Source organism: Bos grunniens, chromosome 1 (assembly GCF_055505025.1).
Source record: "Bos grunniens cultivar Pamir isolate PY7600 chromosome 1, Bosgru_T2T1.0, whole genome shotgun sequence".
NCBI lineage: Eukaryota > Metazoa > Chordata > Mammalia > Artiodactyla > Bovidae > Bos > Bos grunniens.
Window position 1 is genome coordinate 27,145,141 of NC_141165.1, and position 14,656 is coordinate 27,159,796.

General features: G+C 37.5%; 1 protein-coding gene across 5 annotated transcripts in view; it reads right to left on the minus strand.

Moving 5' to 3' along the window:
* The window catches only part of PIK3CB (phosphatidylinositol-4,5-bisphosphate 3-kinase catalytic subunit beta), a 178,951-nt gene that overhangs the window by 50,796 nt on the left and 113,499 nt on the right, over window positions 1-14,656 (minus strand). For all 5 annotated transcript variants that reach the window (XR_015148968.1, XM_086361989.1, XM_086362070.1 and 2 more), the window contains one exon: window positions 13,731-13,781. Coding sequence is in view for 4 of the 5 variants with exons in the window: in XM_086361989.1 (XP_086218115.1) it covers window positions 13,731-13,781 (51 nt within the window). In the remaining variant the exon portion in view is untranslated. The remainder of the gene's footprint in view (window positions 1-13,730; window positions 13,782-14,656) is intronic.

Here is a 14,656-nt window from a genome sequence, read left to right on the forward strand (position 1 = left end):
AGGCTCCTCCGTCCATGGGATTTTCCAGGCAAGAGTATTGGAGTGGGTTGCCTTCGCCTTCTCCTATTAGAATGGCCCAAATCCAAAACACTGACCATATTAAAAGCTGCTAAGGATGTGGAGCTACTCTTATTCAATGCTGATGGGAATGCAAAATACTACAATCACTTAGGAAGACAGTTTGGCAATTTCCTACAAAACTAAACACTCTTAGCAATCCAGTATCACGCTCCTTGGTTATTTATATTTACCAAAAGGAGTCAAAAGCTTATGTCCACACAAAAACCTGCACATGGATGTTTATAGCAGCTTTATTTAAAGTTGCCAAAACTTTGGAAGCAACCAAGATGTTTTTCAATAGGTGAATGGGTAACTGAATGGATAAACTGGAATACACAGAAAGGAAAACTATTTAGCACTGAAAGAATTTAGCTATCATGTCACAAAAAAGACACAGAGAAACCTTAAATGCATATGACTAATAGAAAGAAGACAATCGGAAAAGGCTATATGTGAAATGGCTCCAACTACAACATTCTGAAAAAAAGCAAAACTATGGAGACATTAAAAAGATCAGTGGTTGCCAGGGATAGATATGTCATTATGCATGTGTGCATGCATGCTCAGTGTGTCTGACTCTGATACCACATAAATTGTAGCCACCAGGCTCTGTCCACGGAATTTTCTAGGCAAGAATACTGGATTGGGTTGCCATTTCCTCCTCCAGGGAATCTTCCTGTCCCAGGGATGCAACCCACGTCTCCTGCGTCTCTTGCATTGGCAGGTGTTTTGTTTATGACTGCACTACCTTGGAACTCCTATATGTCATTATACATTTGTCCAAACCCACAGATACACAACAGCAGGAAGGAAATCTAAGGCAAACTATGGCTGTTGAGTGATAATGATATATTAACGTAGATTCTTCCCTAGTAATAATGTACCATTCTGATGAGTGATGCTGATAAAGAGGAGGCCTATATATGTGATATGTGCAGGGGCAGAGATATATGGAAAATCTCTGTACAGTCCTCCTAAATCTGTTTCTAGTCTAAAACTGCTCTTAGCAAAAATAACCTCTTTTTATACACATGTATCCATACATACACAAACTCTCTATCTCCTCCCATGTATGAATTACAGTGGGTTATATTCAGAGCCTCAATCTAAAAAAGGTATGCTTTATTTCATGAACGTGACTTTCTTTGAAAAATGATCATGATAAATAATCAGAATTTGAAAATGAAACTCCTACACTTACATATAAAAGTGAAAGCTGATATTGCAAACAACGAAGAATATAAATTGTTCATGCGAGAGAAAGGCAGACTGCTGTTGAATTAAACAGTGAAAAAAGCTAGCAGACCTACTATAATCTCATGGATCAAAATAAGACTTTGCAGACCTGCTACAAGTAAATATCCTGAAGACACAGTAGTAAAGGAAGAAGGAAGAGCAATGAGTTAGCTGTGTAATTTCACTGTGAATGTTTACTGAGCTATGAAAAGCACAGTACTGAATAAGCCCAAGGTAAAAACAAACAACTACCAGAAATGTTGCAGTAAGCAAAAAAACTAAGAACATTACATTCTTTTACAAAACAATCAGCAATGAAAAATTATATTGCAGTGCAATTGAAGAACTTATACTCATGTTAAGATGCTTGAATTTAAGTTATGATGGGAAAAAAATGAAAATTAACAACCATATTCTCTTAGTTTTTATGTTTATATTTTTCAACTCATATACATATTATGAATTATTGACCAAAATAAAACACATCATATGTATCCTGCCATGAGCATATGAAAAAAGACTATGGCTCTTTCCCCTTGCTCACTGGAGGTAAGGGGTCAGGGGCCTGGAATATTCATCTGTCATATTCAGAGAGGCTAGAAACTCAAAATGTGTTAGCAATATGCTATTAAAGGACAGAATTAACTATGCAATGGCCAGACTGGGGACCTGACAAACACACAGCTGAGGATGAGACAGCCCATGCAGTCATGGCTGGTGGGATAGAGAGTGACAAGACAGTTAAATGACTGAGAGATTAATTACAAACAGAGATTGAGCAAATAAGTATGTTAAGGTTGATAGGAATCAAGATTACTCACTGTCAGAAAAGGTAAATTAAAATATATTAAGGCACAGACTAAAAAGAAATCCTGTGGTAGTGAATCCAAATAAGAGGCAGTGATAAGAACTCTCGGTTTTCAGTAGATAGATAAAGCAAAAAAACCATGTCTCGGTGCTTTTTGTTGTCGCTTAGTCACTAAGTCATGTCTGATTCTTCTGCGACCAAATGGAGTGTAGCCAATCAGGCTTCTTTGTCCACTGGATTTCCCAGGCAAGAATACTAGAGTGGACTGTCATTTAGTTCCCCAGGGTATCTTCCTGACCCAGGAATCAAACTTCCATCTCCTATATTGGCAGGTGAGTTCTTCACCACTGAGTCACCAGGGACGCTCAAATATGCAGCCGAACACATACTACCTAGCTTTGTTTCATGAAACGACCTAATGCAATTGCATGGCAAGGACAATGAGAATACTGAGTGCCCAGAATTTGGAATCTAAATACTTTTGACAAACAAAAGGAATCAGGATTTCTAGGAGGAATGACTGAAATCAAAGTTCAGTTCAGATCAGTTCAGTTCAGTGCACTCGCTCAGTCATGTCCGACTCTTTGTGACCTCATGAATCACAGCACGCCAGGCTCCCTGTACATCACCAACCCCCGGAGTTCACTCAAACTCACGTCCATAGAGTCTGCGATACCATCCAGCCATCTCATCCTCTGTCGTCCCCTTTTCCTCCTGCCCCCAATCCCTCCTAGCATCAGAGTCTTTCCCAGTGAGTCAACTCTTCGCATGAGGTGGCCAAAGGACTGGAGTTTCAGCTTTAGCATCATTCCTTCCAAAGAACACCCAGGACTGATCTCCTTTAGAATGGACTGGTCGGATCTCCTTGCAGTCCATGGGACTCTCAGGAGTCTTCTCCAACACCACACTTCAAAAGCATCAATTCTTCGGCGCTCAGCTTTCTTCACAGTCCAACTCTCACATCCATACATGACCACAGGAAAAACCATAGCCTTGACTAGATGGACCTTTTTTGGCAAAGTAATGTCTCTGTTTTTTAATATGCTATCTAGGTTGGTCATAACTTTCCTTCCAAGGAGGAAGCATCTTTTAATTTCATGGTTGCAATCACCATCTGTAGTGATTTTGGAACCCCCAAAAATAAAGTGTGACACTGCCACTGTTTCCCCATCTATTTCCCATGAAGTAATGGGACCAGATGCCATGATCTTCGTTTTCTGAATGTTGATCTTTAGGCCAACTTTTTCACTCTCCACTTTCACTTTCATCAAGAGGCTTTTTAGTTCCTCTTCACTTACTGCCATAAGGGTGGTATCATCTGCATATCTGAGGTTATTGATATTTCTCCCGGCAATCTTGATTCCAGCTTGTGTTTCCTCCAGCTCAGCATTTCTCATGATGTACTGTGCATATAAGTTAAATAAGCAAGGTGACAATATACAGCCTTGATGTACTCCTTTTCCTATTTGGAACCAGTCTGTTGCTCATGTCCAGTTCTAACTGTTGCTTCCTGACCTGCATATAGGTTTCTCAAGAGACAAGTCTGGTGGTCTGGTATTCCCATCTCTTTCAGAATTTTCCACAGTTTATTGTGATCCACACAATCAAAGGCTTTGGCATAGTCAAGAAAGCAGAAATAGATGTTTTTCTGGAACTCTTGCTTTTTTGATGATCCAGCGGATGTTGGCAATTTGATCTCTGGTTCCTCTGCCTTTTCTAAAACCAGCTTGAACATCTGGAAGTTCACGGTTCACTTACTGCTGAAGCCTGGCTTGGAGAATTTTGAGCATTACTTTACTAGCGTGTGAGATGAGTGCAATTGTGTGGTAGTTTGAGCATTCTCTGGCATTGCCTTTCTTTGGGATTGGAATGAAAACTGACCTTTTCCAGTCCTGTGGCCACTGCTGAGTTTTCCAAATTTGCTGGCATATTGAGTGCAGCACTTTCATAGCATATTCTTCCAGGATTGGAAATGGCTCCACTGGAATTCCATCACCTCCACTAGCTTTGTTCATAGTGATGCTTTCTAAGGCCCACTGTACTTCACATTCCAGGATGTCTGGCTCTAGGTCAGTGATCACACCATTGTGACTATCTTGGTTCTGAAGATCTTTTTTATACAGTTCTTCTGTGTATTCTTGCCACCTCTTCTTAATATCTTCTGCTTCTGTTAGGTCCATACCATTTCTGTCCTTTATCGAGCCCATCTTTGCATGAAATGTTCCCTTGGTATCTCTAATTCTCTTGAAGAGATCTCTAGTCTTTCCCATTCTGTTGTTTGCCTCTATTTCTTTGCATTGATCGCTGAGGAAGGCTTTCTTATCTCTCCTTGCTATTCTTTGGAACTCTGCATTCAGATGTTGATATCTTTCCTTTGCTCCTTTGCTTTTCGCTTCTCTTCTTTTCACAGCTATTTGTAAGCCCTCCCCAGACAGCCATTTTGCTTTTCTGCATTTCTTTTCCATGGGGATGGTCTTGATCCCTGTCTCCTGTACAATGTCACGAACCTCATTCCATAGTTCATCAGGCACTCTATCAGATCTAGTTCCTTAATCTATTTCTTACTTCCACTGTATAATCATAAGGGATTTGACTTAGGTCATATCTGAATGGTCTAGTGGTTTTCCCTAACTTTCTTCAATTTAAGTCTGATTTTGGCAATACCGAGTTCATGATCTGAGCCACAGTCAGCTCCTGGTCTTGTTTTTGCTGACTGTATAGAGCTTCTCTGTCTTTGGCTGCAAAGAATATAATCAATCTGATTTTGGTGTTGACCATCTGGTGATGTCCATGAGTAGAGTCTTCTTTTGTGTTGTTGGAAGAGAGTGTTTGCTATGACCAGTGTGTTCTCTTGGCAAAACTCTATTCGCCTTTGTCCTGCTGCATTCTATATTCCAAGGCCAAATTTGCCTGTTACTCCAGGTGTTTCTTGACTTCCTACTTTTGCATTCCAGTCCCCTATAATGAAAAGGACATCTTTTTTGGGTGTTAGTTCTAAAAGGTCTTATAGGTCTTCATAGAACTGTTCAACTTCAGCTTCTTCAGCGTTACTGGTTGGGGAATAGACTTGGATTACTGTGATATTGAATGGTTTGCCTTGGAAACAAACAGATCATTTGGTCGTTTTTGAGATTGCATCCAAGCACTGCTTTTCGGACTCTTCTGTTGACCATGATGGCTACTCCATTTCTTCTAAGGGATTCCTGCCCACAGTAGTAGATGTAATGGTCATCTGAGTTAAATTCCCCCATTCCAGTCCATTTTAGTTCGCTGATTCCTAGAATGTCAATGTTCACTCTTGCCATCTCCTGTTTGACCACTTCCAATTTGCCTTGATTCATGGACCTAACACTCCAGGTTCCTCTTCAATATTGCTCTTTACAGCATCAGATGCTTCTATCACCCGTCACATCCACAACTGGGTATTGTTTTTGCTTTGGCTCCATCCCTTCATTCTTTCTGGAATTATTTCTCCACTGATCTCCAGTAGCATATTGGGCACCTACTGACCTGGGGAGTTCCTCTTTCAATGTCCTATCATTTTGCCTTTTCATACTGTTCATGGGGTTCTCAAGGCAAGAATACTGAAGTGGTTTGCCATTCCCTTCTCCAGTGGACCACATTCTGTCAGAAAACCAAAGTGGGATAAAGAAATCACCAGATGAGGCTGGAACACTTTCTTGTGCCAGAAAGAAGTAGATGCTCAAAGAATGATGTCGACAGATCAAACAGACACAAGATAGAACTTGAGTTGCCACAGGCAAAATCTGGGTCAAATCTGCACATTAAAATTAACTATGTCATTAAATGAAAAAGAAATCACAAATTCAAACTACTATAATCTTTTTAAGTAAATAAATGGTGGGTGGGGGTGTGAGAAAAACATCTACCCTACAGTATACGTCAACTAACAAACCCAAAAGGAAAATAAATTTGAAAATCACACTTTGGATACCATTGTAATTAATACTGGTTCAGACAATCTGTATTAATAAATACTAAAACAAGTGGGTGAAAGTTAGCTGTGAAACAGTATGTTTCCTAAGTTGCAAAATAAGTCCACAAATTACTCACTTTATTAACTTCGTAGTAGAAAAACCTAGTGGACACTATCCTAACCAAGCAATAATAATTAATATCAACCGTAACAGAAAAACAACAACAACAACAACAAAAAGAGCCAAAATGACAAATTGACATTGTTTGCCTGTGAGTAAAACGCAGTAAGGACACATCACCACTTAAATTTGCTCAGTTGTGTCTGACTCTTTGCAACCCCATGGACTGTAGCCCACCAGGCTCCTCTGTCCGTAGGATTATCCCGACAAGAATACTGGATCGGGTTGCCATTTCCTCCTCCAGAGGATCTTCCCAACCCAGGGATCAAACCGTCCTCTTGTGTGTCTCCTGCATTGGCAGCAGATTCTTTACCACTGAGTTATCAGGGAAGCCCCCACCACTTCAATGTATTCATGCTAAAAATGCATTGCTAGAATCCAATCATGACAAAACATTAGGCAAATCCAAACTGAGTGACATTCTACAAAGTAACTGATCTATATCCTTAAAAAAAATCAGTCATTAAAGATAAGGAAAGACTGAGGAACTGTTCTAGAATGAAGGAAACTAAAGACACACGTCAAAGAAATACAACAAGTAATCCTGGGTTGAATCCTGGGCGTAAAGAACACTACTGAGACAACTGGCTAAATACGGAATGGAATGTGGGGAACAGACAATAGAACTGTATCAACATTATTTTCTTGATTTTCATGAATTGATTCTGGTTAACTATGAGAATGTCCTCATTTTTAGGAAATATACACTGAAGAATTAAAGGATAAATGGCATAATGCATGCCACTTCATCTCAAATGATTCTGAAAGAAAGGCACACATACACATGGAATGATAGAACAAATATGGCAAAGTGTTAATAGTTGGGGAAGTTGGAGAAAGCTGTACGGGAATTCTTCATATTCTTATCTCAGGTTTTCAGAAAGTCTGAGATTTTTTTTTTAATGTTTGCTCCTTTCTTCCATCAAATGGAGGGCACTAAAGATTCCAAATCATTCTATTAAGAAAACATTCTAGGTAGATCCCCAGAACCTCTGAACTAAAGGCTGAGTCACTATCTGCATTCACAGAAGCCAGTCGTTAAGATTTTGTGCCTGAGATTCAGCAATAAGAAAATAAAACTTTTTAACACACATGTTTTAGATTAGAGCAGGGTTTCTAACCCCCATGCTGTCTCATAGGAGGATGGTCCTGTGCATTGTAGGAAGTTGAGTAGCACCTGAACTCCATTCACTACCTGTCAGAAACAACCTCCAGTGAGCTGAGACAAATAAGAAAACTTCTAGAAGTACTAAATGCCCCACTTGAGGCAAAAAAAAAAGCCACAGGTTGGGAACTACTGGCTAGGAAGATCAAAAGCTGCCAATTCAAGAATCATAATTCACAAAGATCCCATTTTTTTCTGTTCTACAGATATCCCACAATCTTTGGCAACTATATGTTTTTAAAAATGCAAATAGCTATTAGGCTTAACACTTTCAAAAGAACAGAAGTGCTGTTGAGAAGGATATGAAAAATCAAGAATCCTTTTGCAGTCGGATTTTGCAGGTGGGAATGTAATATGAAACAGTTATTTTAGAAAACAATGGTAGTTCCTCAAAAGATAAAAAACAAAATTACCATATGATCTAGTAATTCTACTTATGGGTACATAGCCAAAAGAACTGACAGCAACATCTCAAAAATATATTTGCACACTCATGTTAATAGCAGTGTTATTCACAATAGCTAAAATGTGGAAGCAAACAAGTGGATAAACAAAATGTACTAAATAAACTGGGTATTAGTGGCACTAGTGGTAAAGAATCTGCTTGCCAATGCAAGAGACGTGGGCTGGATACCTGGATGGGAAGATCCCGTGGAGGAGGAAATGGCACCCTACTCCAGTGCTCTTGCCTGGAAAATTCCACGGGCAGAGGAGCCTGGCGGGCTGCAATCCATGGGGTCACTTAGAGTCTGACATGATGGAGTGACTGAATATACACACACACATATATACACACACACACACACACAATTCAACAAGTGAACTTACCATGATCTTATTAAAGAATGTAACATGCTCTTGACATATACATGAAGAGAGGATTAAAACAGTGGAACGAGAACATAGTTCTCTCTATTCCTTTCATTCAAAAAGATGAAGTATTTTATGTATTTAAAAATACTCAGCAGTAACAGTTCTGGGATATAAAAGAAAGTGCCTAACATAGGAATCCTTTACTGAGAGAAAGCAGATAGGACCAGGGATCAGATCTGCTAAGATTGAAGCGGTAGTGAGAAACACAGTTCCAGGATACATTCCAGCTTAGAATCAGAGGATTCAAGGAATGAGAGGTGGCCAGGGGGAATCATCAGGGAAGTTAGTTGTAACCGATCTGCAGGTGGAGCAGCTGCTATGGTCACATATGCCCCTTGCTCTGTTTGTGCTGAGCTGAAACAGCAATGGGATCAGCCCAAAACTGAGGTGAGGAGCAGGGTACTGAGTACTTGGGAGACACTTGATCTCAGAAGGGAGGAAATCTTCACATACAGGAAACTCATTTTCAGCACAGCCTACCCCAAATCCTACAGACACTGAATGCAGGTTACAGTGAATAAGCAAACAACCAGGGAGCCACAACTACAAAAGAGCTAAACTAAGAATCACCAAACACTGAGAAAAGCCAAAATAAGAAGAAAAGACAGATGCCAAAAGAAGAAGCAAGACCACTTTAAAGTTAAAGATTGTTTTATTCCTCAGAGAGAATTAATGTGACAGAATAACCATGAAAAAGGAATAAACAGAAATCTTTTAAAAGATAAAAATCTTTTAAAAGATAAAGAAACAAACTCCTACCTGACTAATCATAAGAAACTGCAAGTTAAAATAATGTGACATCAGTTTATGTTCACTGAATCAATAAATTAAAAGGGTTGGCAGAAATGCAAAAGGATAGAAACTCTCCCACAGTGTATTTTAACTCTTTTAGGTTATGCAACTTGATAGAATTCTTACTAAAAGGAGACAAACCTTTCAACCTATAATTTTATTTGTATAAATTTATCCTACAAAACACAAACATGTATAAAGACATATGAAACATTTACTGCAACAAAGCTTTAGTAGAGAATAAATGGAAATGAGCAAACATACATCAGTGGAGGTATGAATATTTAATAACTAATTGTATCAGTAATTAATGTCATGAAATATTAACAAGGCTTTCATAAAGAGAGAAGTGGAACTCTTCCTACAAACATTACAAGATCCATAAAATGCATTGCATGAAAAGGAAGAAAATAAAAAGATCTCGAACTTAAAAAAAAATATACAGATATGTACACACAAAGCTAAACTGTTTATACACTTATCTCTAGGAGAGAAAGGTAAGTAGCAGTTAGTAAAAAACTTACATTTTGGTTCCATATAGTTTATTCATCGTACTATGACAAACCTAGACAGTGTATTAAAAAGCAGAGACATTACTTTGCCTACAATGGTACGTACAGTCAAAGCTCTGGTTTTTCCAATAGTCATATTATGGATGTGAGAGCTAAACAATAAAAAGGGCTGAGTGCTAAAGAATTGATGCCTTTGAACTGTGGTGCTGGAGAAGACTTTCGAACGTCTCTTGGACACCAAGGTGATCAAACCAGTCAATCCTAAAGGAAATTGACCCTGAATATTTATTGGAAGGACTGATGCTGAAGCTGAAGTTCCAGTACTTTGGCCACCTGATGTGAAGAGCTGACTCACTGGAAAAGACCCTAATGCTGGGAACAACTGAAGGCAGGAGGAGAAGGGGACGACAGAGGATGAGATGGTTGGATGGCATCACTGACTCGATGGACATGAGTTTTGAGCAAACTCCAAGAGATGGTGAAGGACAGGGAAGCCTGTCGTGCTACAGTCCATGAGGTCGCAAAGAGTCAACGTGACTGAGTGACAAACAACAACTATGTTCCCACTAAAAACAAAAAAATACAGCAAACCTGGACAAGAATATTGCATCATCATTAAGCAAAGAACCTCTGATTTATGTAAGATAGCAGTAGATCATAGGAGAAAAAACACAAATTAATTTAGGCTTCTGATATTCAAAGAGCAATATTAAGACTAATAAAGGGTAACTAAAAACAGGCATGAGAATGAAGACAGGTGTATATACATGTTATCTCTTAGACTGCAATTGTATGCTTCCATAATTTCCAGACAAGCTGAAAAGTGTATACTTGTAATAAAATTATTTTATTTCATTAAAGAGAACTACAGTTGACCATTAAACAACATGAGGATTAGGGATGCAGACTCTCAGCACAGTCAAAAACCTTGTATAATTTTACAGTTGATACTCTGCATCTGAGGTTCTGTATCCACAAATTCAATCAACTTGAAGGTCACGTGGTACTGTAGTATGTATTTAATGAGAAATCTGTGTGTAAAAGGACCTATGCAGTAACCGTGTTCTTCAAGGGTCAACTGTACTTTGAAAGTATTTGTAGTAGGAGTTACTTGCACTGCAGAGCTATGGACATTTTGGAGAACTCTATAAAAAGCATAAGACAGCCTGGGAAATATCCAAAACAATCTTAAGAAAGAAGAACAAAACTGGAGCAATCACACTCCCTGACTTCAGACTATACTACAAAGCTACAGTAATCAAACAGTATGGTACTGGCACAAAAACAAGACACACAGATCAATGGAAATGAACAGAAAGCCCAGGAATATATCCATACACTTATTGTCAACTAATCTACAAGAAAGGAGGCAAGAATATACAACAGAGAAAAGACAGTCTCTTCAATAAGTAGCCTTGAGAAAACATGGACAGCTATATGTAAAAGAATGAAATCAGAACATTCTCTAACACTACGTACAAAAATAAACTCAAAATGGCACTATAAAACTCCTAGAGGGAAACATAAGCAAAATACTCTGACATAAATTGCAGCAACATTTTTTAATCTGTCTCCTACAGTAATGGAAACAAAAGCAAAAGTAAACAAATGGGAGCCAGTTAAACTTAACAGCTTATGCACAGTAAAGGAAATCATTAACAAAATGAAAAGAATTTACAGAATGGGAGAAAATATTTACAAACAATGCAACCAACAAGAGATTAATTTCCAAAATATACAAACAGCTTATACAGCTCAATAAAAAAAATACAAACAAAAAAATTTTAAATATGCAGAACACCTAAATATTAATAGCTGTTTCTCCAAAGAAGACATACAGATAGCCAACAGGCACAAGAAAAGATTCTCAACATTTCTAACTATTAGAGAAATACAAATCAAGACAAAAATGAGGTAGCACTTCACACCAGTCAAAATGGTAATCATCAAAAAGCCTATAATTCATAAATGCTGGAAAGGGTGTAAGGAAAAAAGAACCCTACTACACTGTTGGTGGGAATGTAAACTGCTGCAACCACTATAAAAGACAGTACGGAGGTTCCTTAAAAGACCTAAAAATAGAGTGGTTATATGATCCTACTATTCCAGCCCTGTACATATATCCAGACAAGATGAAAACTCTAACTTAAAAAGATCCCTGCACACCAATGTTCACAGCAGCACTATTTACAATAGCCAAGACATGGAAGCAATGTAAATGTTCACTGACTGATGAATGGATAAAGAAGATGTGGTATGTATACACACATATATACACATCTTACAATGGAATATTAGTCATAAAAGAATGAAGTATTTCCTACTGTATAGCACATGGAACTATTCAATATCCTGTGATAAAACATAATGCAAAAGAATATGTACATATATGTGTAACTGAATCACTATGCTATACAGTAGAAATTACCACAAAATTATAACTATACTTCAATAAAATAACATTTAAAAACAGAATGAAACATTGCCACTTACAGGAAAAGGAATGGACCTAGAGATTATCACACTAACTGAAGTATAATTCACTTAGATTATCACACTAAGTGAAGTTTTATCTACAAAACAGAAATAGATACAAACACCAAAAAACAAACTTTACAGTTACCACAGAAGAAAGTTAAGGGGAATAAATTGGGAGTTTGGAATTAACAGATACACACAACTATATATAAAACAGATAATAAAGATCTATTGTATAGCAAAGGGAACTATACGCAGTATCTTATAATAATCAATAATGGAAAAGAATCTGAAACATATATATAAACTGAATCACTCTGCTGACATCTGAAACACTGTAAAGCAATTGTACCTCAATTTAAAAAGGGCTTCCTTGGTAGTCCAGTGGTTAAGAATATGCCTGCCCATACAGGCAATACGTGTTCCAATCCCTGGTCTAGGTAGATTCCACATGGCACAGAGCAACTAAGCCCATACATCACCACTACTGAGCCTAGGCTCTAGAGCCCACATGTAGAACTACTGAAACCCATACGCCCTATAGCCCCTGTTCTGCAACAATGAGAAACCCATGCGCTGCAAGTACAGAGTAGACCCTGCTCATTGCAACTAGAGAAAGGCAGTGCACAGCAAGGAAGACCAGGGCAACCAAAATTTTAAAAACAATTAAAAAAATTTTTTTAATTAAAGAAAAAAAGAAGAAGAAGAAAGAGAAATGAAGAAGACACCCTGGGCCAGACGTTTCTCTAACTACAACATTAAATATTGCATTCATTCTGTACAAATAATAAAAGCATATACATTGTCTCCATTTGCCTCCTGGCTTCTAACTAATGACCATTCTATATAAAGTGGCATTACTATAGTCACTTGAAAACTATAAACTGATGACATGAAAAGAAAATATCAGATTAAAACTCAGGAAAGTCTTAAGGTTAAAGCAGAAAAAATTATTATTAAAAAATATAGATGGTAGAAATATTACACATATTGTAAACAAAATAATCTATTTTGAAGTCTTTGGGCAGAAACAATGGGAATGTTGTGCGTAGCAGAGACTGCTATTTATCTGTCAATATGCACTGTCCCCTTCTAGCTTTATTAACTATAATCTCTTATTCTTAGCCAAGTACATGACTGTCGGCCAAAGACTACATTTCTCAGTCTCACTTATCGTTAGGTACGGCCTCTAGTCTAACTTTTCCTGTTCCTGCGGTCCGGAAGGTAGTAATGTAGAAAGTTGAAGCACCAATAATAAACGAGATAAAACTACATATTAACATAAAAGATCACCAAAATGCAAGAAACCTGGGTCTCCAGCAGTGCAAAACCTGCCTTAAATATATCTGCTCTATTATGTCAGAGAAGTTAGGAAAATAAAACCTCCTCATTCAACTGAATAACATTCAAAAGATGGTATTGTTAATTTATGAAGTGTCAGAGCATCCATCACAGACCAGCTGCTGAACCTGTGCTTGAACCAGCAAAGTGCTTACTAACGAAACACAGACCAACCTGAAACAGCAGCCATTTAACAAAATATTAGCATGTACATACTCATGTACACTCAGACTATTCTTCCATATGAGTATGGTCTTCCATAAGCACATTACCATAAATGACATGAAAGTGAATAATAATAAGCACAACTTTGTAACATAAGGCTACTTTAAAACCTTGATACTTACTGATACATTAGCACTATCACTGCTTGCAATCTCAGCTGCTTTTTCAATAATCTGTCAAAAAAAATTGAAAAAATTAAAATTTGGCTCTTGTATTTGTAAAATTATAAGTGTAAATATCTAGACTTGTACATAGACTTATACATCCACATGTACAGAGGCTACATATGATATGGAATTTCTATGGTTTATAACCTAAGCATGAATTTTAAATGCAAAGTGGTATTATCTTGAAACACTTGACAAACTCTTTACTATAAAGGACTATTGACTCCCAGAGTATACTAGGATTCTCTATAGATAAAATAAGCAGTGCCTAGTATATACGAACAAATTTTTAATATAAGTAAATATTTTCTGGTTAAGAAAATGCAAAAGTATGTAATAGTTGGGAAATGGCAACCCACTCCAGTATTCTTGCCTGGAGATTTCCATGAATGCAGGACCCTGGTGGGCTACAGTCCATGGTGTCTCAAAGAGTTGGGAACGATTTAGCAACTAAATGATGTAATATTTACCAAACACAGAATAAGTTTTTATCATTTCTCTCGTTTTCTTCTGAATTAGCAGATAACAAAAGCAGAAGTAATGTCAAGAGAAAACATAAAAATATTTTCTGAATTTAGTAAGTTCAAAAGAGGCTCTGATTCTTGAAAAGATGGGGAACCCACTGTTCTACTGGAAAGGCTCAGCAGGTAAAAAAAAACCTGAAAACCCATATCTAGTTACTGAGTTAACTAATTCTCTGCAAATAATTTAATTGCATCCATATGTATAAAGTACACTGGTAATTTCCATCCTATTTCATAAGGTTGTTATGTGATAAAGTTATATCATAGTTATTAATATTAAGCAATAATCATAAAAGTAAGTTGAAACATAAAATGTATACAAGTGGGTAAAGCAGAAAACATTAAATAAAAACGTAA